This window comes from Diabrotica virgifera, chromosome 6 (assembly GCF_917563875.1).
Source record: "Diabrotica virgifera virgifera chromosome 6, PGI_DIABVI_V3a".
Classification (NCBI taxonomy): domain Eukaryota; kingdom Metazoa; phylum Arthropoda; class Insecta; order Coleoptera; family Chrysomelidae; genus Diabrotica; species Diabrotica virgifera.
Window position 1 is genome coordinate 23,914,703 of NC_065448.1, and position 27,607 is coordinate 23,942,309.

A 27,607-nucleotide genomic window follows, 5' to 3' on the forward strand; every position below is an offset into this window, starting at 1 on the left:
CTCCTCTTTCCGATGGAGCCCGATTTTCCGTGTTTTTGCTAATACCCGCATTTTTAGAACCATCGTATGAATTTTGTAATTTACCCTCAGCTAACGCAATAATCCTAATATAATTATCTTCGAAACTAACCCTTTCATCTAATTGTTTCCCTGAACTGTCTAATATTTCAATTTTTGACTGAATGTCTGCAAATTTATCCCAATTTTCTTCACATTTCGATTTCCGAAGACGTAATTCTATGAATTGCAATTCATTATCCCTTATATTATTTATAAATGTTTCAAACCGGCTTAATTGACCTTTAATTACACCCCTTCTAGCAACTAAATCTGTTAGATCACCCATTATAAACCAAAAATAGTTTATTAAAACTAATAATTATTAAATCAACCAAATGTACTATGAAATTAAATTCTCCAATTGTAAACTCCGGAAATAAAAGTATTTAAAATCAAAATTTACTACCTATGACAAATGAATAACATGCAATAAACACAGATCAAATTATGCTGTTTTTTATCGAATGAAATTAGGAAAATATAAATAGGATATTGGCTCACCCACTTTTAATTTTATTATCGTCGTATACCATGCCGCTATTAGCTGAAACCTGATCCGCTTATTCCAACTGCCGTCTTTATGATCTTTGTTTTCCGTCCGTTGAACTTGTAAAGCAAAACACTTAACCGTCTTGAGTCCCACTTGTTGACTTCACCCAATTTTGAACGAAAACTATTCACTTATTACGTCACCGTCACCACGTTGACGATATATGTATGTCTTAGTGTAATCTAATTAAAACTTAACAGCTCCCTTGACCAATTTACATCGGCACTATAGCGAAATTTGATCCGTCTCGAATGGACCAATGTTAGGATGCCCACGTGCAACCTTGTGTTCCCAATGAATAAAACTGCTGACTAAGTGGACTGTATATATTTTTATTACTAAGACATGTGTGAACTCTTTGAAGACAACAAACAGACTTACTAAAAAATGAATATGTCGCTAATAAGCCATATATGCACGCAGGCAGGGCCGTCTCAGGACATTTCATTAAATATTGCAGCGAACAGCGTGGTCTTGTGAACAACGCACATTTACTGTGAAAGCTTTTTACACAAATGATGAAAGTTATGTGCGTGTACAACGAGCGTTTCGTTTACACTACTATTTGTCGCTAGGGGTCGCCAACTTCTTGAAAATTTCAAGATCTTGTCTTGATCTTGTCTTGATTTCAAGGCAAGATCCAGACAAAAAGCAAATTTAGATTTCAAGACAAGGCAAGAAATTGTATGTCAATACCAATATTCCTTGTCAAGAAAACAAAAAATCTTGATAAGCCATAGATTAAGGCAGATAATCCTTCTGATAGAGTCAACGCCTAGCCGATTTCTTGGCTTTGTTATTCTTGATGTTGCTCTTGAAAATATCCTTTCCGCAGGTACAGATGTTGCTGGCGTTCTGAGAAAATCCTTGGCCATTTTCTATAATGACGGGTAGATATTTTCGTGTCTTCTCCGCCAATCAAGTATATTCTCAGAATCTTCAGATCTAGGCTCATTTAAATATTTTTCAATTTCATACTTCCAAGATTGTAAGTCATCACTGTCAGCTTCCTTAAATAGGACATAAGAAATATATAATTCAAAAAAAGAACTATATAATATACCTATCCAATTAGTTTTGTTACAGTGTTTCAGTATTTTATCTCCCGCAGCTTGAACGCAGTAAATTAATTGCTCACCGGTAGCGTCTCTATCAATTTTATTATTACGTTCATGAGCCCATATTTCCAGTTTGTCTAAAAGTAAAATAACTCCAATTACCACCAATGGGAGTGTGCAATATTTTCCCCTTCGAGAATTGAAGAAAATGTTTTAAAGCTTCTCAGATACTGACAAAATTTACTGATCACAACCATTCTTTACTAGTCCAAGTAATGAAGCTTAAAATAGAACAAAACCTCGTAATTTTTACAGAATGGATCGATTTGCTTGAAAATTTGAGAATAAGTAGTGGATAGTCCAAGTATCAAAATCTATTACATGCCGAAAGGCGCTTTTACCATGGGGGTGGTTGCCACCCTATCTCGGGGTGGAAATTTTTTCTTATATTTTAATTACAAAAGTTAGTAGAAACATTCATTCTAAGTAAAAAACGTTCTATACATTTTTTTGATAAAATTAATAGTTTTCGATTTATTCGCTACCGAAAGTATTAGTTTTATATCGAAAAAATCAATGTTTTTAAAAGTTTTCTGCTAATAACTCCAAAAGTTTTCGTTTTATCAAAACAACTTTACCTAACAAAAATGTGCCATTTGAAAAAATAAACAAAACCGTTTTTTTAAATATTCTTTGAGACCAATAGTAATCGAGCTATACTTTATTATATGATGGCTCTTCTTTGTCAAATGCTAAATATTGTAGATTCAAAGTCAAAAGTCGGGAAAACTATGCATTTTTCGAGAACAACTTGTTCAAACTAATTTAAAGTACTTAAAAATATCTATCTCCAAAAATAAAAAAAAGTCTCTGGCTTAAAAATTAAGTGACTTATAATGAAAAGAATGTCAGTTCCTATTTTTTTCAGTGAAAAAGTGATCGCAAGCAACCCCTTAATCACCATCCTAATTAAAATTATTCAGTGACCTTATTTGGCCTTTTTCATTTATGTATTATTAATAGGTTCTAGAAGTTTGACTGTCTTAGAATGATTAGTTTTTAAAAAACTGGAGTTAAAAGTGAATGACGAATTTTTGTAGTTTGTAAAAAATGGCTTTTTCTTCAGAATAGCAAGATTAGCATCAGAGACACGAAAAAATGTTTAAACACGAAATTGTAGCTTATTTAATTCCCAAGAACATGGTTTGGAAAAATTTTTTCTACGGTAAAAATTGAGTGAACTATTAACAATTAAAACTTATAATTACATGCAAAATCCACCTTTACCAACCCTTTCAAAACCACCTCTTTTTGCGACTGAGGATTTTGAAAAGATTTAATATCAATAGTCTTATAGATCTTGTAAAAACCTATCAAATTATTTTTACCGAACCTTCTAAGATAAAAAATAAAAAAGTTAGGGTTAAAAAATCAATATATTTTTTTGAAACACAAAGGAGAAATTAAATTTTAAGCATAATAATGTAAGTTAGCGATGTTTTTAGTCGTTGGCCTTATTTATTCTTATTTATTTATGCATTATTAATATATTCTAGAAGTTTGACTGGCTTAGCATGATCAGTTTTAAAAAAACTGGAGTTAAAAGCGAATAACGAATTTTTGTAGTTTGGTAAAAAATGTCATTTTCTTCAGAATAGAAAGGTTAGCATCAGAGATAGGAAAAAATGTTTCAATATAAAATTGTAGGTTATTTAATTCCCAAGAACTTGGTTTGAACAAATTTTTTCGACAGCAAAAATTGAGTGAATCATAAATGAGTAAGTATATCGAAAAACATTGATTTTTTCTATACAAAATTAACACTTTCGATAGCGAATAAATCGAAAACTATTAATTTTATCAAAAAAATGTATGGAACATTTTTTGCTTAGAATGATTGATTTTATCAACTTTTGCTGTTAAAATATAATAAAAAATTTCCACCCCCAAAATGGGGTGGCAACCACCCCCATGGTAAAAGCGTCTTTCGGAATTATATAGATTTTGATCTTTGGACTATCCACTACTTATTGTCAAATTTTCAAGCAAATCGATCCATTCTGTAAAAATTGCGAGGTGAAAAGCTTCGGCTCCTGGCCTATTATCTAATATTTTGCAATTATTTAGATTTTCACCCGTGTTGAGCTGGCCCCCCCCCACTTGCAAAAATTAAAAAACAAATAGCCCTGATTTATGAGCTATTTATGAGCTCTCATATTCCGCAAACTAAAAATTTTGAGCTCGTTCCACTGAGCAGGAATTTAATACCCTAGTGGGGGGGGGGGGCTGAGTCAGCCCCCCCCACTACTTAAAAATAGGAATATTGAATCGGTTTTTGCGGCAGAATTACGAGCTATTTATGAGCTCTTGAAATTATATAGTTTCGATTTTTGAGCTCATCCCCTTCACCCCCAAACAACCCTTTAATTGATTTAACTTAAGAGAAAGATGCTGAGAAAACTTAAAATATATCGTATTGCGGATATAATTCCTATAGCTTATATACTCTAAGAATAAACTATTAAATCAAGGGCATTTCGATTATTGAGCTGCAACCCCTTCGCAAGAAAACCACCCTATCTTCCCAGCTTAAGAGAAAGTTGTACTTAAAATGCGTTAAACTAATTGTTTGGCGACTACATATCATTTAATAATTTATAAGCTTCCAAATTACGCGCATTTAGATCAGTAAATTGCAATTTATTTTGTATAGTGCAGTCACTAAAGGTAAAAATCAACGATTACCTTCAATTTCGGTGAACCTTCATCGATTTTCACGAAAATTGGTCAGTGGTTAGAGGATACGTCAAGAAACAAAGGTGACATGGTACCACCTTGCGCCTTTATCCTGAGGGTGGATACCGCCCCTTCTCGGGGGTGAAAATTATTTTATAAAAAATAACTGCACAAATCAATAAAAGAACAAATTAAAAGCAAAATTTATTATATAAAGTTAATAAAATAAGTCAATACTTTTTAAGTTATTAAAAATCAAAGATTTTAATTATTTGTGAAAAAAATGCATGTTTTGAAGAGGTTTTTTGTAAATCACTGAAAAACTGTAAGTTTTTACAAAAAAGTTAATAGTAGTTTAATTCGTATAGCTTATATTCTAAGAATAAACTCTAAAATCACGCGCCTTTCGATTATTGAACTACAACCCCTTCGCAAGAAAACCATCCCATATTCCCGGCTTAAGAGAGGGTTGTACTTAAAATAATTTAAATTAATTATTTGTCGACTATATATTGTTTAATAATTTATGAGCTCCCAAAATATACGCATCTCAATTATTGAATTGCCATTTTCTTTCTATAGTGCAGTCACTGAAGGTAAAAATCAACTATGACCTTCTATTTCGGTAAATCTCCATTCATTTTCACGAAAATTGGTGAGCGGATTTTGATACTATCAACTTTTTCTGGATCTTATTTTTTATGGGTATTTCTAAGTACTTTGACAAGTATTTAGTACCTAAGTGTTATAAAATGCATCTTTTCCCCGTTATTTAAGCTTGAACCCTTAGATTTGAACAGTCGCGGAAAAAAATATACATTTAATTACCAATAACTTACTTTAAATTAACATTAAAGGTTTTTCAAGTAAGCAATTTATTATATTTTTTATTAGCTTCAATTTTAGTGATGAAAACTTTTTTGTAAAAACTTAAAGTTTTTGAGTCATTTATGAAAAATCGCTCTAAAGCATGCATTTTCTTTCCAAAAATTAAAATATTTGATCTTTAATAACTCAAAAAGTATTGATTTATTTTAATCACATTATATAACAAATTTTGCTTACAATTTGTCCCTCTCTCGATTTGTGGGGTTATTTTTAATAAAGTAATTTTCACTCCCGAGAAGGGGTGACATATACCCCAGGCTAAAACCCCAAGTTGTTATTGTCAATTCGTGAAAATAAATGGAGATTTACCGAAATCGAAGGTAATAGTTGATTTTTACCTTCAGTGACTGCACTATAGAAAGAAAATGGCAATTCAATAATTGAGATGCGTATATTTTGCAAGCTAATAAATTATTAAACGATATGTAGTCGCCAAATAATCAATTTAAATTATTTTAAGAACAACTCTCTCTTAAGCCGGGAAAATGGGGTCGTTTTCTTGCGAAGGGGTTGTAGCTATATAATCGAAAGGTGCGTGATTTAAGAGTTTATTCTTAGAATATAAGCTATACGAATTAAACTACTATTAACTTTTTTGTAAAAACTTACAGTTTTTCAGTGATTTACAAAAAACCTCTTCAAAACATGCATTTTTTTCACAAATAATTAAAATCTTTGATCTTTAATAACTTAAAAAGTATTGACTTATTTTATTAACTTTATATAATAAATTTTGCTTTTAATTTGTTCTTTTATTGATTTGTGCATTTATTTTTTATAAAATAATTTTCACCCCCGAGAAGGGGCGGTATCCACCCTCAGGGTAAAGGCGCAAGGTGGTACCATGTCACCTTTGTTTCTTGACGTATCCTCTAACCACTGACCAATTTTCGTGAAAATCGATGAAGGTTCACCGAACTTGAAGGTAATCGTTGATTTTTACCTTCAATGACTGCACTATACAAAATAAATTGCAATTTACTGATCTAAATGCCCGTAATTTGGAAGCTTATAAATTATTAAATGATATGTAGTCGCCAAATAATTAGTTTAACGCATTTTAAGTACAACTTTCTCTTAAGCCGGGAAGATAGGGTGGTTTTCTTGCGAAGGGGTTGTAGCTCAATAATCGAAATGCCCTTGATTTAATAGTTTATTCTTAGAGTATATAAGCTATAGGAATTATATCCGCAATACGATATATTTTAAGTTTTCTCAGCATCTTTCTCTTAAGTTAAATCAATTAAAGGGTTGTTTGGGGGTGAAGGGGATGAGCTCAAAAATCGAAGCTATATAATTTCAAGAGCTCATAAATAGCTCGTAATTCTGCCGCAAAAACCGATTCAATATTCCTATTTTTAAGTTATAGGGTATTAAATTCCTGCACTAGGGTATTAAATTCCTGCTCAGTGGAACGAGCTCAAAATTTTTAGTTTGCGGAATATGAGAGCTCATAAATAGCTCATAAATCAGGGCTATTGGTTTTTTAATTTTTGCAAGTGGGGGGGGCCAGCTCAACACGGGTTAGATTTTCGTTGTTGTCGCAAAATATAGTTAAAGCATTTTTTACACTTAAACCCATGTTAGCATCTCGAAAGTTGAAGGTTATCTTGTAGGCACATCTAATTTTGGCATAGTCATCTTACAATTTACGGCCTCGCAAGCACTGTTAAGTTTAAGTTGCATTTGCAATGAGTTTTTGATTCTTTTTGACAAGGTATTTAATTTTACTAACAGGAGAGTTGAAATCTAAGTATCACTAATATTTTTATGAAATTTTTATGAAATCCTGGACAGCTAAGAGCTAAGTTACTACTGAAACTACACATTATTTTTGGGTTCGTCAGAAAACAAATGCAGATCGGGGACTCCCCCCAGTGGCAGTGGAGGCCATGTTAGTCCGAAACGCAATAAAAAGGTCACCAAGGAATCACCGGACCGAATAATTAAGAAATTTCTAGATCTTGAAATTTCTTGAGTCAAGACAAGATAAAAGATGCCAAGAAAACGTCAAGAAAAGATTTCTTTAAATTTCTTGATTTTTCTCAAGACAAGACAAGAAGTTGTTGTCAAGACAAGAATTCTTGTCTTGTCGACCCTTATTTGCCGCCCCGTTCACAAGACCAAGTTACAAGACTTGAGTTAGGAACTTTGAAAGTAGTGGTTCAACATCACAAAAAAGAGCTGTCAGTGTCAGAACTGCTCGCACACCACAGAATATTGAAGAGGTGCCAAATTAATTACACGCGAGTGCTCGAAGATCCCTGCGACGATTCGCATGTAATGAATTTGGCACCGCTTCAATATTCTGTGGTACGCGAGCAGTTCTGACACTGTCACTCTTTTCTGTGATATTGAACAACTACCTACATGTTAGATGGTACTACAGCGCTGGGCGGCAAATGGTAGTGTAAGTGTAAACGAAATGCTCGTTGTACACGCACAAAACTTTCACCATTTTTGTAATAAGCTTTCACAGCAAATGCGCGTTGTTCACAAGACCACGCCTCCATGATAACTAAACTTCCCACTATCTAGATTCACAACGTTTACGTCGCAATCCCGCGGTTCCTCTATTTTATCGTCAGCAGCGTTGTCAAATCGTACTGTTTCACTGAATCACCTTGTATAAAATACGTAACGCGCTTTACCAGTTCTTTCTCTTATCATGACATTGAATGAGGGAATTCTAAATGTTTTTTTTTAATAAATTCCTTTTTCAGGATAATCAACTAATCTATGGTAATTACTGAAGAAATTGGTGAATCTGGAGAAGAAGGAAGAATAAAACCTTAACCTAAGTAAAAGTTAACTTTTCTTAAGTTTAAAAAATATTACAAAGGAATAAAAAAATTATAAACCTTTGGTCTTTCTGTACTTTCAACAAATGAATGCAGATACTATTGCGTTTTTTTTTGAGACCTAACACTGTCATAAATTGTATTATCTCCTTAGCTTCTTGAAATATACATGCCATGTTTATAAATGTAAAGCAAATAGTTGAATACATTAGCATTAATTTCAATTTTCCAAACCATGTACTCTGAGATATCATTTATCAAATATGTTAATGTCAACATGTTCAAAATGGGCTGTAATAATGCAAATACTTGCTGTAGTTCCTTATGTTTCAATTTTTATTCAGTGATTTATTGGTATTTGTTTTACCTTGCTGTATACAGGGTGTAACGAAAATACAGGTCATAAATTTAATCACATATTCTGGGACTAAAAATAATTTGATTGAACCTAAATTACCTTAGTACAAATGTGCATATAAAAAAAGTTACAACCCTTTGAAGTTACAAAATGAAAATCGATTTTTTCCAATGTATCGAAAACTATTAAAGATTTTTTATTGAAAATGGACATATGGCATTCTTATGACAGTAGCATCTTAAGAAAAAATTATAGTGAAATTTGGACACCCTATAAAAATTTTATGGGGGTTTAGTTCCTTTAAACCCCCCCAAACTTTTGTTTACGTTCCAATTAAATTATTATTGTAGTACCATTACTTAAACACAATATTTTTAAAACTTTTTTGGCTCTTAGTACTTTTTCTAAAAGTCAGTTTTTATCGAGATATTTTGAATATTTGTCAAATCCACCACATATTTGTATATGGTTAAGTACGATTATGGAGACTTGGTAATAATATGAAAATTTATGTATGATTTACATTTTTAGGTATATTTTGAACCGTATTAAAAAAGAAGCCATATCTCGATAAAAGTTGCCTTCTCAAAAAAATACAAAGAGGCAAAAAAGTTTTAAAAACATTTTGTTTAACTAATGGTATCGCAGTAATAGTTTAATTGGAGCGTACACAAACATTTGGGAGGTTTAAAGGAACAAAAGCCCCATACAATTTATATGTAAACATATTAAAAAAGAAGCCGCAACTCGATAAAAACTGCCTTATCGAAAAAATACTGGGAGCCAAAAAAGTTTTACAAATATTGAATTTAACTAATGGTACCACAATAATAATTTAATTGGAACGTACAGAAAAGTTTGGGGGGGATTAAGGGAACAAAACCCCCATAAAATTTTTATGGGGAGCACAAATTTCACTATAATTTTTCTTTAAGATGCTCCTACCATAAGAATGCCGCATATCCATTTTCAATAAAAAATCTCTAATAGTTTTCGATATATTCGAAAAAATCGATTTTCATTTTGTAACTTCAAAGGGCTATAACTTTTTTTATGTGCATATTTGTACTAAGGTAAGTTAGGTTCATTCGAACTATTTTTGATCCCAGAATACGTGATTTAAGTTATGACCTGTATTTTTGTTACACCCTGTATATTATGTACCTTTCACAGTTTTCTCCATCTAATTTTATTTACTAAATGTAATATCTCCCGCATAGTCAGCAAAATACAGTGGAACCTCGATTAACCGTCTCTCCATTAACCGTCACCTCTGTTAACCGTCAGGGTACATACAAAAGTTGTATTGACTACATTACCAATAATTTTAATGCAAAAAAAATAAAAAAAAAGGTAATTTGATTTGTGATGAGGACACAAACGGCTATCCATTGCTGACAGATAAAGAAATCATTGAAATGACAACAAAGGCGGACCAAACAGATTCAGAAGCTGACACAGCTTGGAATTTGACAGAAGCTATATTGATGAACCTATTGTAACTAACAAATATTTGCGTAAATAATCTAGAGAAGCTGCATCGCATATGCAATAATTTATCGAGTGGTATTCTCAACAAGAAGAAGCCAATAAAGTAGATTGCATGATCTTATGCCGATTAAGAAATTTAGCCGTCGCAAAATGTGAAGCAACAGTGAAACAAACACAGATTTCAGAATATTTTAAATTGATTTGATTGTACGAATACTAATCCCTCTTATGTTGTCAAACAAATCATACAAATGAAATTTGAGAGTTGTACTATGAATTTTTATTTTTTTTTTAATGTTCTGTTAACCGTCTTTTCGATTATCCGTCATACCCTTGGTCCGGTGACCCGACGGATAATCGAGGTTCTACTGTATGCAATTTTATTTTATTTTTAATGTAAACCTATTGACAACTGAAGCATTAAACCTTATAAATAGTGCGTATTGGGCAAAAGTGACGCTACTTAAATCAAAATTGTCGTCAAAGACTTCAAAAACCATATAAAACTGTAATTCGCCCCATAATAATACATGGCTGAGAGAATTGGAGTCTGAACCAGCATCAAATAAAAAATTATTATCAAAAATGAATAACCAGTTTCAATTTCGTTGCAACACGAAACTACAGCCACATCATTATTCCAGTTCAATCAGAGAGTGCAGCAAGCACCTCTACCGGTTTCGAAACTTATTAGTCTCCCTAGCGGCAACTGCTAGCAAAAAAACTAAGTTTTCAATCTAATAGCACATAAAACAACATCCAAAAATGTTATTCTACATCCTATCAGACTGAAAACAATGGGAACCTTCCCTGGTAACACCTCCAAGGCTTATACAATTTGCAAGCCATAACGGACACTGAGACTAAGGTTCCCATTGTTTTCAGTCTGGTAGGATCTAGAATAACATTTTTGGATGTTGTTTTATGTGCTATTAGATTGAAAACTTAGTTTTTTGCTAGCCGTTGCCGCTAGAGCATCCCTGCCATTTCGTTCGTTGCAATCCGTGACTGCACGCCGGGGTTTGTCCTAGTTGGGTCAGAGAGAGCAGCATATGTGCCTCCTGATGAGAGACTAATAAGTTTCGAAACCGGTAGAGGTGTTTACTGCACTCTCTGATTGAACTGGAATAATGATGCGGCTGTAGTTTTGTGGTGCAACGAAATTGAAAATGGTTATTCATTTTTGATTTACATGCAGAGCCTATTTTACTTCAAACTAGGCCCGAGACGCTACCCAATTTTCGGGCCCCGAAATATGATTTAACAATAAGTAATCTTTTTAAATTAATTAATTATTTAATAGGAATATAGTTAAATGTAAAGAATGAAATAGTTTTTATACACACTTTTGACTACTGAAAGACAGGGAGAAGCGTACTTTTGAAGTATGTAAAATATATAAATCCTAGCCGAGCGCTTTCGGCATATAAAGCAATCTTCAGAGTTATGGTCAATATACTTTGTCTCACTTTTGGAAAAAAAAATTGTCTAATGGTGTTGTCGGTTGTGGTTGGAACATCGAAAACAGCAAATACGGGCACAAAGGACTCTCACACAAAAAATATACATAACAGATTACAGAGATTTGATCATGGTAAGGTCAAATAAACCTTACCATCTGAAGCATACGTTGGCAGCATGCATCATTCTGCATGCTACTTGCTAGTATTCTTTGAAGAAGGTTTCTCTAAAAAATCCTTTTCTTCTAAATAACTTTTTACCATTAATGTTATAATTTGTACTGCCGTACTACTTCTCTTGACTAACGTACCAATTGATGCAATATGTTCAGGAGATCGATCAGGTTGAATAACTGTCCTATTTAGACCAGGGCGCATCTGTAAAAATATTAGTACATTTGGACGTTGAGAGGTGACTCAAATTTTTTTGCAGAAATTGCTTGAAAATATATCAAATAATAATATTTGAGTTATCCTCCCTCTCAAAAAGGTCCGGAACATTGTTTAAATAATCAAAATGTCAAAAAATTAAGGAAAAATTTGATTTTTTTCTTGGTTTTTTAATTATAAATTTAAAAGTATTCATTTCCGAGAAAAGTTGTACTAACATAAAAGTTGCGTAATTAAATTTCCTACAATATAGAATTGGTTAAAAATTTAAAAAATAGTCACCCTTCTTGCAAAATAGCAATTATTGTGAAAAAAACATACAAAAACAAGTATTCGTATTTTACGTTTTTCAACCATTTATGCTACACTCAGGACCTTCATATTTCACCCTGAAAAACTTTATGATACAATAAAACAATACTGTAAATTTCATTAAGATCGGTTTAATAGATTTTGCAAAATAAATTTTGCAATCCAGCTTTCGTAAAAAAAATTCATTTTTTCAAAATGTTACAGTGCTGAAAATAAAGCAGATAGCAAGTTGAAAATTTTTTTGCGTATAGAAGTGTACTGTACCTTTCATTCGCAATTTTACAAAATTAAAATCGATTAACACCACGGCGTCAGGAATTTTTTTAAATAAACATTAATTATTGGTGCTACGCGCAGGACAGCGGATAGTTTGCTCTGATTGGGCATTCCAATGACCTTTGATAATTATTGATACATTTTAATTTTTATTACATTTCGATATAAATAAATAAATTTGTTTATTGCAAAATAAAAACACATACTCTATCCTTTGATATAACAATTTTATTAGCAAAAACTTTCTTTGTTCATATATTTTAACTTAAATAATAAAAGTTTATTATTTTTAAACATATGCAATTGTTTAAACAATATTTCACAAACAATAATAAAATTAGTTTGATTTTTGTGGAATTAAAATATTAAAATACAACAAAATATAGAGTAAGAAAATAATATATTAGATAAAGATTGGAAGACATTTTGGTGGAAATCAACTTGTGTGAATCGAACACCGCTGTCCTGCGCGTAGCACCAAAAATTATTGTTTATTTCAAAAATTTTCTGACGCCGTGGTAATTAATCGATTTTAATTTTGAAAATTGCAAATGAAAGGTACAGTACACTTCTATAAGCAAAAAAAAAATTGTTAACTTGCTATCTGCTTTATTTTCAGTCCTGTAACATTTTGAAAAAATTAATTTTTTTTGCGAAAGCTGGATTGCAAAATTTATTTTGCAAAATCTGTTAAACCGATCTTAAAGAAATTTACAGTATTCTTTTACTGTATTATTAAGTTTTTCTGGGTGAAATATGAAGGTCCTAAGTGTATCATAAATGGTTGAAAAACGTAAAATGCGAATACTTGTTTTTGTATGTTTTTTTCGCAATTATTGCTATTTTGCAACTAGGGTGACTATTTTTTTAATTTTTAACCAATTTTATATTGTAGGAAATTTAAATACGCAACTTTTATGTCAGTACAACTTTTCTCGGAAATGAATACTTTTAAAGTTATAATCAAAAAACGAAGAAAAAAATCGAATTTTTCCTTCAATTTTTGACATTTTGATTATTTAAACAATGTTCCGGACCTTTTTGAGAGGGAGGATAACTCAAATATTATTATTTTATTTATTTTCAAGCAATTTCTGCAAAAAAATTTGAGTCACCTCTCAGCGTCCATCTCAAAACAGATCCGCCCTGGACTAATTGATATTTTTCCAGTCATGATACCCATCAAAAGTTAGTAGAACAATAATTTTCGTGGAAATCAGTTTACAAACGTAACAATAAACATGGCTATATTTAGAACTGTACACTAACTACTCACGAAGAATTTTTTCCGCATTAGCTTTCATTTTATAAAAAATCGCACTTTGCAAATGACTGGTTTTATTATTATCCAGTTGTGTAAAACATCCACTAATTTAATCAATACATACACACACCGGCAAAATTAAAGGAACACCTAAAAAATGGGACATGTTTGATGTCTCGAACTTCCTAAACCGGTTGTCCGATTTGAGTGATCGTCTTAATATTGTATAGCCCTATTATTTAAGAATATCGGTGTAATAATATTGCGACTAGACAAGTAAATAAATGTCATTTTATACTGGGTGTAACAATCATACTGTGTTTTTTCCTTAAAGTTCGGAACACCCTGTGGAATATTCTAGCATATGTATATAAAATATTGAAATTAAAACTCAATAATTGTAGTCTTAGGCTTTCTCAACATTTTATTGTTCGGTTCATTTACTTATGTTGGATAATAAAAACGTTAGGTACGTTAACAACTAGCCATGTTCTTCATCAATACAGGGTGTTTCTAAACAAGTGCGACAAACTTTAAGGAGTAATTCTGCATGAAAAAATAATGACCATTTCCTTTATAAACATATTATATCCGCAAATGCTTCGTTTCCGAGATACGGAATGTTGAATTCTTTCTTATAAACTGATGATAGTCCAGGGCGCATCTGTTTTGAGATGGACGTTGAGAGGTGACTCAAATGTTTTTGCAGAAATTGCTTGAAAATAAATCAAATAATAATATTTGAGTTATCCTCCCTCTCAAAAAGGTCCGGAACATTGTTTAAATAATCAAAATGTCAAAAAATTAAGGAAAAATTCGATTTTTTTCTTCGATTTTTGATTATAACTTTAAAAGTATTCATTTCCGAGAAAAGATGTACTGACATAAAAGTTGCGTAATTAAATTTTCTACAATATGGAATTGGATGAAAATTTAAAAAATAGTCACCCTAGTTGCTAAATAGCAATAATTGCGAAAAAACCATACAAAAACAAGTATTCGAATTTTACGCTTTTAAACCATTTATGCTACACTAAGGAACTTCATGTTTCACCCAGAAAAACTTTATGATACAGTAAAACAATACTCTAAATTTCATTAAGATCGGTTTAACAGATTTTGCAAAATAAATTTTGCAATCCAGCTTCCGCAAAAAAAATTCATTTTTTCAAAATGTTACAGGACTAAAAATAAAGCAGATAGAAAGTTGAAATTTTTTTTGCTTATAGAAGTGTACTGTACCTTTCATTTTTAATTTGCAAAATTTAAATCGATTAATTACCACGGCGTCAGGAAATTTTTTAAATAAACAATAATTTTTGGTGCTACGCGCAGGACAGCGGTGTTCGATTCACACAAGTTGATTTCCACCAAAATTTCTTCCAATCTTTATCTAATATATTATTTTCTTACTCTATATTTTGTTGTATTTTAATATTTTAATTCCACAAAAATCAAACTAATTTTATTATTGTTTGTGAAATATTGTTTAAACAATTGCATATGTTTAAAAATAATATACTTTTATTTTTTAAGTTAAAATATATGAACAAAGAAAGTTTTTGCTAATAAAAGTGTTATTTCCAAGTATAGAGTATGTGTTTTTATTTTGCAATAAACAATTTTATTTATTTATATCGAAATTTAATAAAAATTAAAATGTATCAATCATTATCAAAGGTCATTGGAATGCCCAATCAGAGGAAGCTATCCGCTGTCCTGCGCGTAGCACCAATAATTAATGTTTATTTAAAAAAATTCCTGACGCCGTGGTGTTAGTCGATTTTAATTTTGGAAAATTGCAAATGAAAGGTACAGTAGACTTCTATAAGCAAAAAAAATTCAACTTGCTATCTGCTTTACTTTCAGTCCTGTAACATTTTCAAAAAATGAATTTTTTTTACGAAAGCTGGATTGCAAAATCTGTTGAACCGATCTTAATGAAATTTACAGTAATATTTAACGGTATCATAAAGTTTTTCTGGGTGAAATATAAAGGTCCTAAGTGTAGCATAAATGGTTGAAAAACGTAAAATGCGAATACTTGCTTTTGTATGGTTTTTTTCGCAATTATTGCTATTTTGCAAACAAGGTGACTATTTTTTAAATTTTTAACTAATTCCATATTGTAGGAACTTTAATTACGAAACTTTTATGTCAGTAGAACTTTTCTCGGAAATGAATACTTTTAAAGTTATAATCAAAAAACGAAGAAAAAAATCGAATTTTTCCTTAATTTTTTGACATTTTGATTATTTAAACAATGTTCCGGACCTTTTAGAGAGGAAGGATAACTCAAATATTATTATTTGTTTTATTTTCAAGCAATTTCTGCAAAAAAATTTGAGTCACCTCTCAACGTCCAAATGTACTAATATTTTTACAGATGCGCCCTGGTCTATGATTTATTTATTGCTCTAAAACCGGTTGAGATAGGTATGTAGTTGAAATTTGGTAGGTTTTAAGAGGTACCTAGTTATTGCGCATTTTTTGACGTTATTGGCGTAATTGTAGGTATATTCACCATTGGCGTGCATACGGGTATAAATAGTTATATCAATTTTTTATTATATCAATATTATATCAGTTTATAAGAAAAAATTCAACATCCCGTATCTCGGAAACGAAGCATTTGCGGACATATGTTTATAAAGCAAACGGTCATTATGTTTCATGCAGAATTATCCCTTAAAGTTTGTCGCACTTATTTAGAAACACCCTGTATTGATGAAGAACATGGCTAGTTGTTAAAGTACCTAACTTTTGTATTATCCAACATAAGCAAATGAATCAGAAAAGAAAATGTTAAGAAAGCCTAAGACTACAATTGAGTTTTAATTTCAATATTTTATATACTTATGCTAGAATATTCCATAGGGTGTTCCAAACTTTAAGGAAAAAACACAGTATGATTATTACACCTGGTATAAAATGACATTTACCTGTCTAGCAACAATATTATTATACGCTCTGAGCTTCGCTGGTGTCGCTCCTGGCGGATTACTAATTCAACTTTCACCGGTAATTTTTAAATTTATTATTTAATTGTTATCGCTTAATATTTACAACGCTAAAAAGTAATTAAATTATAACAGATTTTTTTAAGATTTTGCTAATCATTTTGACGTTCTATTGATGAAATATTAATTTCTTACTTCGGATACTTTCACAATTATCGTGTAGATGGCGCTAAGATTAATAGATTAATTTATAATTACATATTACGGAACATTAAAAAAACGTAAATTCAGTATTTAAAACGTAAGTATATTTAAGGTAAAAATATATACCACAGCTTTGACCAACTAATATTTTTTATAATTAATGTTTTTAATTTTAATTTTAAATTAATCATTTTGACATTTATGTCAAATTTCCGGTAAACGTTTACAGACTTGCCACTACTGGCGCTCGCGAATTTATAAATATCCCCTCTATGTACGAGCTCACAGCGTATACGCTCTGAGCTTCGCTGGTGTCGCTCCTAGCGGTTACTAATTCAACTTTTACCGGTAATTTTTAAATTTATGATTTAACTGTTGTCGCTTAATATTTACAACGCAAAAAAGTAATTAAATTGTAATCGATTTTTTTAAGATTTTTCTAATCATTTTGACGTTCTATTGATAAAATATCAATTTCTTACTTCGGGTACTTTGACAATAATCGTGTAGATGGCGCTAAGATTATAATAGATTATTTATAATTAGATATTACGGAACATTAAAAAAACTTAAATTCAGTATTTAAAACATAAGTATATTTAAGGTAAAAATATATACCACAGCTTTGACCAACTAATATTGTTTATAATTAATGTTTTTAATTTTAATTTTAAATTAATCACTTTGACATTTATATCAAATTTCCAGTAAACGTTTACAAACTTGTCACTACTGGCGTTCGCGAATTTGTAAATATCCCCTCTACGTACGAGCTCACAGCGTATAGAAATATTCTTAAATAATAATAAAGGCTATTGCTATAACATACTAAAAAAAAAAACACTCAAATCGGACAACAGGTTTAAGAAAATCTAGACATCAAACATGTCCCATTTTTTAGGTGTTCCTTTAATTTTGCCGTTGTGTGTATATTGATTCGAACGATTATTTATAAAATATTGTTGGAATTCCAGATTTAAATGTTTTGGCCAATCCCCTGTTAATTTACCTTTTTGTGTTCGTAAAATGAAAGAATTTTGAAAATGTATTTTGTTATTGCATTAAATTTTTTTTTTGTTTTTTGAGATCTTTCCGGGCCCCAATGAAATGCGGGCCCGAGGCAGGTGCCTCATGGGCCTAGTGGTAAAATAGGCCATGTTTACATGTTTACTCTGATTGGAGTACGAAGGGAACCATTCGCGTTGGAATTTTAACCCGCTGAGCAGATGGGACGTAAAATTATAAATTGTAAAATTCCCTCATCTTCCTTACTCTCAGCATCCGTTATGGATTGCAAATTGTAGAAGCTTCGTAGGTGTTACCAGAGAAGGTTCCCATTGTTTTCAGTCTGTTAGGATGTAGAATGACATTTTTGGATGTTGTTTTATGTGCTATTGGATTGAAAACTTTTTTCAAAAAGTTTTATTTAATTATTAGCTTTAGAACGGAAGATCGTTCGGACGAGCTTTGGGCCTTGTAGAGACGAGATAACAAGAGAGTTGAGACGAAAGACACAACTAAGAACTTCAAGTACTCTGTGAAGACGAAAACATAGTAAATAGAGTACATAGCACATGTTATGTACAGCGATCGAATGATGAACGACTTCTAAATTCAACCTTCTGGGAAAGGCCCGATGGCAGAAAGCCAGTTGGTTAAATAAGCAAAATATGAAAGAGTACCATATGCATTTAATTTCTATGCATTAGATACATAAAAATCAAATGTAGGACAGAGAAAGCAAGATCTGCATTCCAAAAAATCGCTATTCAAATGTCGTGATTTATCAATACTCATATAAATCAGGTATGGAGACCTGAGATGGAAAATTATGCGGGAGATCTACAGCGTGTCTACTTGAGTTGGAAACATATGGGAAACTTTTTTATTATTAATTTTACGAAAAAAAGTTATTCTTTATAAAAAGTTCTGCATGCCCCAAAACCTAAATTTCAATCATCAGATATCAAATTTTCTGAATATTATACGAGGTATGTCAAAAAATATGAATTTCGGTCAAGGGTAAAGTACCTTTATTTCTCTCAATATCGAAAATTCTTATGATAAAAAGTTGTTTGGAATTAAAAACTAAGATCAAATATGCAATTACATGCTTCTTATTGAAAAAAAAAAATTTTCTCAAATTTAAGGATACCCAACATTGTTTTTAATTATTACAAATATGATAACTCGTTTATTATTCATTTTACGAAAAAAAGTTATTCTTCGTAAAAAGCTTTGCATGGTCTAAAATCTAAAACACAAGCATGATATATCAACTTTTATTAAGTTTATACGAGGTGTGTCAAAAAATATGAAATTCGCTCAATATTATAGCACTTTTATATTTCACAGTATTTCAATTAGAAGGATGTAATTGCATATTGACACATAGTTTTTAGTTCTAAACAACTTTTTTAATAACTGTTTTCAATATTATGAAAAATAAAGGTACTTTACTCTTGAGTGAAATTCATATTTTTTGACATAACTCGTATAAAATTAATAAAATGTGATATCTGTTGGTTGCATCTTCGGCCTTATGACCTACAGAGCTTTTTATAAAGAATACCTTTTTTTCGTAAAAGTAATAATAAAAGAGTTATCGTATGTGTAATGAATCAAAACGAAGTTAGTATCAATAAATTTGAGAAAAATTTGGAAAATATTTTTTTCCAATTAGAAGCATGTAATTGCATATTTGAGCTTAGTTTTTATTTCCAAACAACTTTTCAGAATAAGCATTTTCGATATTGAGAGAAATAAAGGTACTTTACTCTTGAACGAAGTTCATATTTTTTGACATACCTCATATAATATTCAGAAAATTTGATATCTGATGATTGAATCTTAGGTTTTGGGGCATGCAGAACTTTTTATAAAGAATAACTTTTTTTCGTAAAATTAATAATAAAAAAGTTTCCCATATGTTTCCAACTCAAGTAGACACGCTGTATGTCCAGCAGTGGACAAGCGAAGATTGAACGATGATAAAAATCAGGTTGCTAGGGAGGTATATCTTTCCTATACTGTTGTACGAAGTTTAGTCGTGAACTCTCTCAGACGTCACCTGCAAGAAAATTAAGACTTTTGAAATGTGGCTATATCCTCGAATCCTGAAGATTATTTATACCAACAACGTTACTAATCTGGATATTTCTCTGAGAATGCAAAAAAGAGCTGTTAATCACAATAAAAACAGCCAACATCGAATACCTCGGTCATATCATGAAGAACAGCAAAAGATATGGTCTGCTGCAACTAATTATCTACCTATTGTTTCATTATCTATGTTATGACCTATGGCATTGAATCAAGAGAAGACACCAATAAAACCAAAATCATGCTACGAACAACCTAAATGAAGACACTAAGAGCAAGAGCAGGGAAGACAAGAAGAGATAGAATACGAAACAACGTCATCAGGGAACAATGTGGCCTGCAAGGTAGTCAGATGCAGATGTGGCAGGCAAAGACGAAGAGAATGGTTCAATCATGTAAAAAGAATAGAGGAGCACAAACTACCAAGAATTGCTCTAGAAGGAAAACCAGCAGGCAAGCTTTTGGGAGACCGCCAAAAAGATGGAGAGATAGCTGGCAGTCTATCTTTCAAGAAATACTTCAACGTCGGAATTAACAGATCGACAGATCTACAACAAGTATGAGAAGAAGAAGAAGAGTGTTTCATTATCCGTCGCAATTATCTACCTACTGTTTTTTTATTACATACTAACAAAAAATATTCAGAAGCTCTTCTTTTCGTTAAAATCCATAAATCATCGAAACATCCGAAGAAAGCAATATAGAGGTGTAAAAAAAGTTCAGATCTGTCTGTAGGGGAGTGAGATTACTGGAAGGATGAAGGAGGAAAACAAACAATGAATTATTAGACCATATAACGACCCAATTATAAGTAGGTACATAAAAGCCAAGTCATTAAAATGGCTAGCACAGGTCTATGTGATGGATAACGAAACGATGCCTAGTATGATCCTACTAAGGAGTTTACTCACCACAAGGAAATGATGGTTTGCAAGTGGAGCCAAGCAATATTAATAGTAGACCCAAGTAATATCTCTGAATGGTAAGAGAAAGCACTGAATATATTGGAATGAAGGAGACTAGTAAAAGAAATAGGAAAAAAGTGGAGAAAACATGTATTCTATGTAAATTAGGTAAACTGAAAATCCAGGTTTACTGGAAGCTATAAGACGATGTTAGAATTGACCTTTTATTCCGATTATACATCTACAGTTACCCTTGAAAAACACCATCTTTGTTAAAATAAAAGTAGACGATATCAGTTCTTTTTAATTAGAAATCCATCATTGTTTTCACACGTGTTTCAAGGTTTTACGTCTCATCAGGAACACGTTTTACGTCTCATCTTATATTTAAAAATTGTTTTATTACATGGATTTTATAAAGCTCAACGAACCAGTATTTTATTGGGATTTTCAAACCAAATAGAGATTTTACGACCTATTTTATGGCTTTCTAGTGTTTAAACTTAAAATCAAAAAATGTTTTTATGATTGACTATTAGACTGAATATTATTATATGACAAATTCAGTTTAGTGAGAATAGAACGATAGAAAATTCAGGTGTGTGGTTCGAATTGTTTTTCATGATAATAAGGATAATAAAAGAAATTTTTATCAATAGCACAGGGACGTATTCTGTACTATTGATAAAAAAATATGTTGCAAGGCTGTAACAAATTGTAAGCATTTAATTTAATTTATAGATACAAGTATTACGGTACATTTTTACCCAAGGTCTCCGAGGCCTATATTTTAGAAAATATAATATAAAAAAAAATACCATTGAAAAGTACATTTTGAGTAACTTCTATTTTTTTTCTAGGTGGAATAGTTCGGGAGAAATGTTAAATAAATTGAAGTAATTATTAAAAAAGTACAAAACATAAGAAGAAAAATACCAAGATGGGGAATTCCTGCAGCAGCGGACAGGCGCACAAAGACAAGGACAACATGTCACAGAGGTCTGAAGAGTAAGTAAAATTTAATGTTTTCTATCTCTTTTAATATTCTAAAGGTGTGTCTCCACCAAAGCAACATGCTTCAAATTTTGTGTTTTGAATAAGTTTCACATTTTTGTAACAAAATGTCTTAACCCAAGCAACTTTCTTGTACTAACGTTAGAGTTTGTTCCTCGTATTTGCGATTATATGCATCATCATGTATCCACGGATGCAACAGTTGTTTATTATGTGCGAAGAAAATAACATTCTGTAGCCAGTTGAATTTTATTTTTATTCCGAATAAGCAACAGGGCTTTCTAAGTAAACCATTTTGATATAAAAGATGCACATGTTCCGGATTTCTGCATAACATTGTATTTCTTCCTCCCTGTAGAACTGCGCTTGCAAATTTCTTAATTTTCAAAATGTATAAACATTTTCCATTTCTTTGCAACAAGAAAATGCAGCAGCTGCATAATACTCTGGTAAAATCATAGAGTGCAGGAAGAGTCTGTACCGGTTTCGGAGGTCTTTTCCCCCTCATCAGTAGTCCCATATCCTCTTCTCTCCGATTTCCCCAGGTATCATACTTTGGGCCCTTCCGAATTGCAAAGAAAGAAATGTCACGGATGAACTAGAGCCACCTACCGAAAAACAAAGTAAGTTATCAATCGAAGTAGCACAGAAAACGACAATAAATATCGTTCCCATACCACCAGATTGACAACAGGAGGAATATTTTCTTTGGTTACACCACCTGAGATTTTCAAAATTTATAAATCAAACAGGATGCCGAGGAAATTAAGATGAGAGAATTTTAAATAATTCACAACTCATCAGCTCAGCGTGGTAAAAGTTCCAACAAGAAAGATTTCTTAATACTCTTACAAAAGAGTAAATGAATTAAAAATGTATAAACATTTTCCATTTCTTTGCAACACGAAAATGCAGCAGCTGCATAATACTCTGGTTAAGTCGGAGAGTGCAGGAAAAGTCTATACCGGTTGCGGAGGTCTTTCGCCCTCATCAGAAGAGGATATGGGACTACTGGAAACGTAGTGATTCTTGCAGTGCAAGAAGAAAGTTTTAGTGAAAAATAAAGCAGTGACGAAGAAGAAGAAGAAGCGAAATTCTGAAATGATTTTAAAGATGACAACTCTGATGTTATTTGTATTGTAATGAACTGCACTCCCAATCTAAAACAAAAGAAAACACGGATTCGGTGTCATACATGCCATTCATGGTGCCAACGAGAACTTAAGGAAAGTCAAAGAAGATAGAGCGGAAACTCTGACTGTTGACCAAAAATGGGGAAAAATTCAACAAGCCTTAGTATCAGTTGGAAAAGAAACCCTCAAACCACTTGGAGAAAAAACAAAATCTTGGATGACAGTAGAAATTCTTGAACTTATGGAAGAACGAAGAAAACATAAAACAAAAGACCCGAATAAATACAAAGAAATTCAGAGAAACATCAAAAAGAAAATTCGAGAGGCAAAAGAGAGGTGGCTCTCCGACAGATGCAAAGATATAGAAGACCTGGATAAAAAGTATGACAGCTTTAATTTACACAAAAAAATCAAAGAAATGACAGGTTCTAGAAAAAGCACAAGAACGAATACCCTTAAAAATGATAAAGGGGATATTATTACTGACGTGAAGGAGAGATTGTGTCAATGGACCAATTACATCCAACAACTCTTTAATGATTAAAGAGCAGAACTGTCATTAGAAATCACAGAGGATACTGGACCACCAATATTAAGAGACGAAGTCATCTATGCCATCAAAAACACGAAAGAGGGTAAAGCTACTGGACCAGATGATGTGCCCATCGAATTATTAAAACTGATTGATGAAGATGGTATTGATGTAATGGTTGAACTCTTTAATCTAATATATCAGACTGCCACAATCCCCAAACAATGGCTGCAATCGACCTTTGTAGCAATTCCCAAAAAGTCAAGTGCAACAACCTGCTCGGATCACAGAACAATATCTTTAATGAGTCACACACTTAAAACATTTTTGAAAATAATACACAGTAGAATTGTTAAAACTCTCGAATATGAAATCAGTGACACACAATTTGGCTTTAGAAATGGTATGAGCACGCGAGATGCTTTGTTCGGCTTGAATGTGCTGGCCCAGAGATGCATGGACATGAATCAGGATATGTACTTATGTTTTGTAGACTTTGAAAAGGCATTTGATAAAGTTCAACATAAAAAGCTTGTAGATATATTAAAAAGCAAAAATATTGACAGTCGTGACATGAAAATTATATCTAATATATATTGGAATCAAACTGCCAAGGTAATAGTCCTGTCGCCAGGGGTGGTGCAACGGCCTCCTTAATTCAGATGGACTTACCCAAGTTTTTTTTATATATTTCGACCCGCAGAATACGAATTTTTTGGGTAACAGTTGATCCGGATGTCGATAAGATTGTTATAGACAAAGAACTTGAGGAATTACATAACAGCGATTTCTCGCAAAACAAAACATCTTTTTGTATTTTTTGGGTCATTTTAAGCAAAAAATATTCCTAAAAGTATTTTCGTAGAATGCATAGTTTTCGAGATAGCCGCGGTTGAACTTTCAAAAAATCGAAAAATTGCAATTTTTGAACCCGAATAACTTTTGATTAACAAATAAAGTAGCAATTCTGCTTACCGCATTTGAAAGTTTAAGTCAAATTATATCGGTTTTGATTATTTGCATTGCCAAAAATTTATTATATTATTGTTAAACAAAGCTATAAACACCTAGTGCGTGAGTGATGTTTTCGTTTTCAATGATTTCTCATTTAAAATCGAACGAGTAGGTAGAGTAGCTACAAGTGCAAGCGAGGCAATTTCTACGTAGCAAGCGTTAAAACGCATGTATTAGGCACGGGAAACACTATGTGTTTATAGCTTTTTTTAACAATAAAAAAATTAATTTTTAGCAATACAAATAATCAAAACCGATATAATTTGACTTAAACTTTCAAATGCGGTAAGCAGAATTGCTACTTTATTTTTTAATCAAAAGTTATTCGGGTTCAAAAGTTGCAATTTTTCGATTTTTTGAAAGTTCAACCGCGGTTATCTCGAAAACTATGCATTCTACGAAAAAACTTGTAGGAATATTTTTTGCTTAAAATGACCCAAAAAATACAAGAAGATGTTTTGTTTTGCGAGAAATCGCTGTTATGTAATTCCTCAAGTTCTTTGTCTATAACATTCTTATCGACATCCGGATCAACTGTTACCCAAAAAATTCGTATTCTACGGGTCAAAATATATAAAAAAAAAACTTGGGTAAGTCCATCTGAATTAAGGAGGCCGTTGTACCCCCCTTGGCGACAGGACTATAAGAGTTGACAAACAGGACACCCAAGATATCAAAATACAGAGAGGAGTCCGTCAGGGTTGCGTGCTGTCTCCACTACTTTCAATGTCTACAGTGAAGCGGTATTTCAAGAAGCGCTCTCAAATTCAATAGAAGGTATATCTATCAATGGAGAAGTTTTAAACAACTTACGTTTTGCAGACGATACAGTAATAATAACAGATAACAACAATGATTTACAGAACGTTATGCAACGCCTTAATGAACGCTGTCATGAGTACGGACTGAAGATGAATTTAAAGAAAACTAAATGCATGATCATAACTAAATCAGCACAAGTAAACATCCAATTAACTATTGAAGATACTGTGATTGAGAGTGTGGATAACTACAAATACTTAGGAACATGGATAACATCAAATGTAGACCAAACCAAAGAAATTAAGACACGTATTGAAATAGCACGTGCATCATTCATTAAACTTAAAAAGTTTCTTTGTTGTCGGGATATAAGGTTAGAACTACGTCTAAGGATGCTTCGATGTTACGTGTTCTCTACTCTTCTTTACGGCTTGGAAGCGTGGACGTTGAAACAAGCCCATTTGAATAAGTTGGCCGCCTTTGAATTTTGGTGTTACAGAAGAATCCTACGAATATCATGGATTCAAAGAATGTCGAACGTGGAAGTAACTAGAAGGATAGGAAATCAACCGGAAATAATACTAACTATCAAAAGACGAAAACTTGAGTACTTGGGACATGTGATGAGAGGGCAAAAATACTCATTATTACAACTTGTTATGCAAGGCAAAATCCGAGGAAAGCGAAATGTGGGAAGACGAAGAACATCCTGGCTTAAGAACTTACGGGAATGGTTCGAATGCAGTAGTGCAGAGCTATTTAGAGCGGCAGTCAACAGGGTCCGCATTGCTATGATGATTTCCAACCTTCGATAGAAGATGGAACTTACAGAAGAAGATGGTGCCATTCAAAATGTGCGGATATTGGAAAAGAAGTAAAACAGTTTATATGCGAATTGTGTTTATAAACAATATTATTTATTTAATAATCTTTTAGTTAAGTTAGTAGAATATTACGCATTTATTTTTTATTTTTTGTTGTTATTTTTATTATTAAAGCATACAAAATTATTTTCTTTTATTTTAAAATAAATGCTGTGCCATCATAGGAAACGTGTGTTACCTATCATGGCATACTTGCTAATAAAAAAAATAAAAGCGTGCCAACAAAGTTCAAAATCAGTACATATTATATTATATTGTAGTCCATTCACTCACGGTAAAATATTGCAAAACCTCCGAATTTGGAAGAACCGCTTGGATTAAGATGAAATTTGGCATACACATAGCTAACATATCAAAGAAAAAAGTGATATTGTGCCGATGTGTTCTTTTGCACTGGGGTGACTTTCACCCCTTTTCGGGGGTGACAAAATATAGGTACATACGTTCAGAGTAAATCCGGAAATGGATAAACTGACTGATTGTAGGCAACTTTTGTTTACAGTTTTTTCACTAAGAAGTCAATATTTTTCGAGTTATTTGCGAGCAGATATGTTCATTTTTCAAAAGAAAAAACGAAGTTTTTAGACGGTGTTTCGCAAATAACTCAAAAGTAAGTATTTATCGAAAAAAAATATAGGTACTTAACAAAAATATAACTTAAATGGTGAAAAAAATGGTGTATGCATAAAGTTTGTAGACACAGTAGAAGCAGAGTTGAATTTCTTATTTGTAAAATTCTAAATCGAATATTTCAACGGGAAATAAATAAAAAATGAAGCACTTTTCGGGGAAAACTTTTCACAACTATTTTAAAGAGTTTAAAAAAAGGTTGATTTTTAAAAACTTTTTTAAAAAAGTTTCTAGCATCAAAAGTAAACAAGTTACGCTCCAAATAAAGATGGTCCGTTTTTTGGTAAAAGAAAGATCATGAAAATCACCGTCTAATTAGCATCCCAATTGAAATTAATTGTTACCGCTTCACAAATCCTTTGCTTATGTATTGTTTATATATGATCTCTAAGTTTTATCGGTTGAAAGTGCTTAATATTAAAAGGGCTGTAGTTAAAGAGGCTTGAACGAGTCACTAATCACGAGTATATGAAAATTTTGAATAGCGATATCTTAACCAATTTTTGTCTTACACAAAAACAAAAAATCCAAAATACTCAGAAAAGCAAAACCTACATTTTTACGCTTTGAGAGTTTATGCATCACTATTAATAATTTTTAAGTTATTTTGAAACAAAGAACTTTTCTTCAAAATGAAAAAAAAACTAGTTTAAAACCATTTTTTTTTTTTTCAAAAATAAACCGATGAAACAGATCATGTAAATAAAGTGGTAACAATTAAATTCAGTCGGGATGCTAATTAGGGGGTGATTTTCACGATTTTTTTCTACCAAAAAAAAAAAGGAACAAACTTTATTTTGAGCGTAACTTGCTTACTTTAGAT

General features: G+C 31.8%; 1 protein-coding gene across 2 annotated transcripts in view; it reads left to right on the forward strand.

Moving 5' to 3' along the window:
* The window catches only part of LOC114331260 (NACHT and WD repeat domain-containing protein 2), a 206,679-nt gene that overhangs the window by 8,733 nt on the left and 170,339 nt on the right, over window positions 1–27,607 (forward strand). For both annotated transcript variants that reach the window (XM_028280772.2, XM_028280781.2), the window contains exon 2: window positions 21,676–21,823. In XM_028280772.2, coding sequence (XP_028136573.2) covers window positions 21,756–21,823 — 68 coding nt within the window. In that variant the 5' untranslated portion in view covers window positions 21,676–21,755. The remainder of the gene's footprint in view (window positions 1–21,675; window positions 21,824–27,607) is intronic.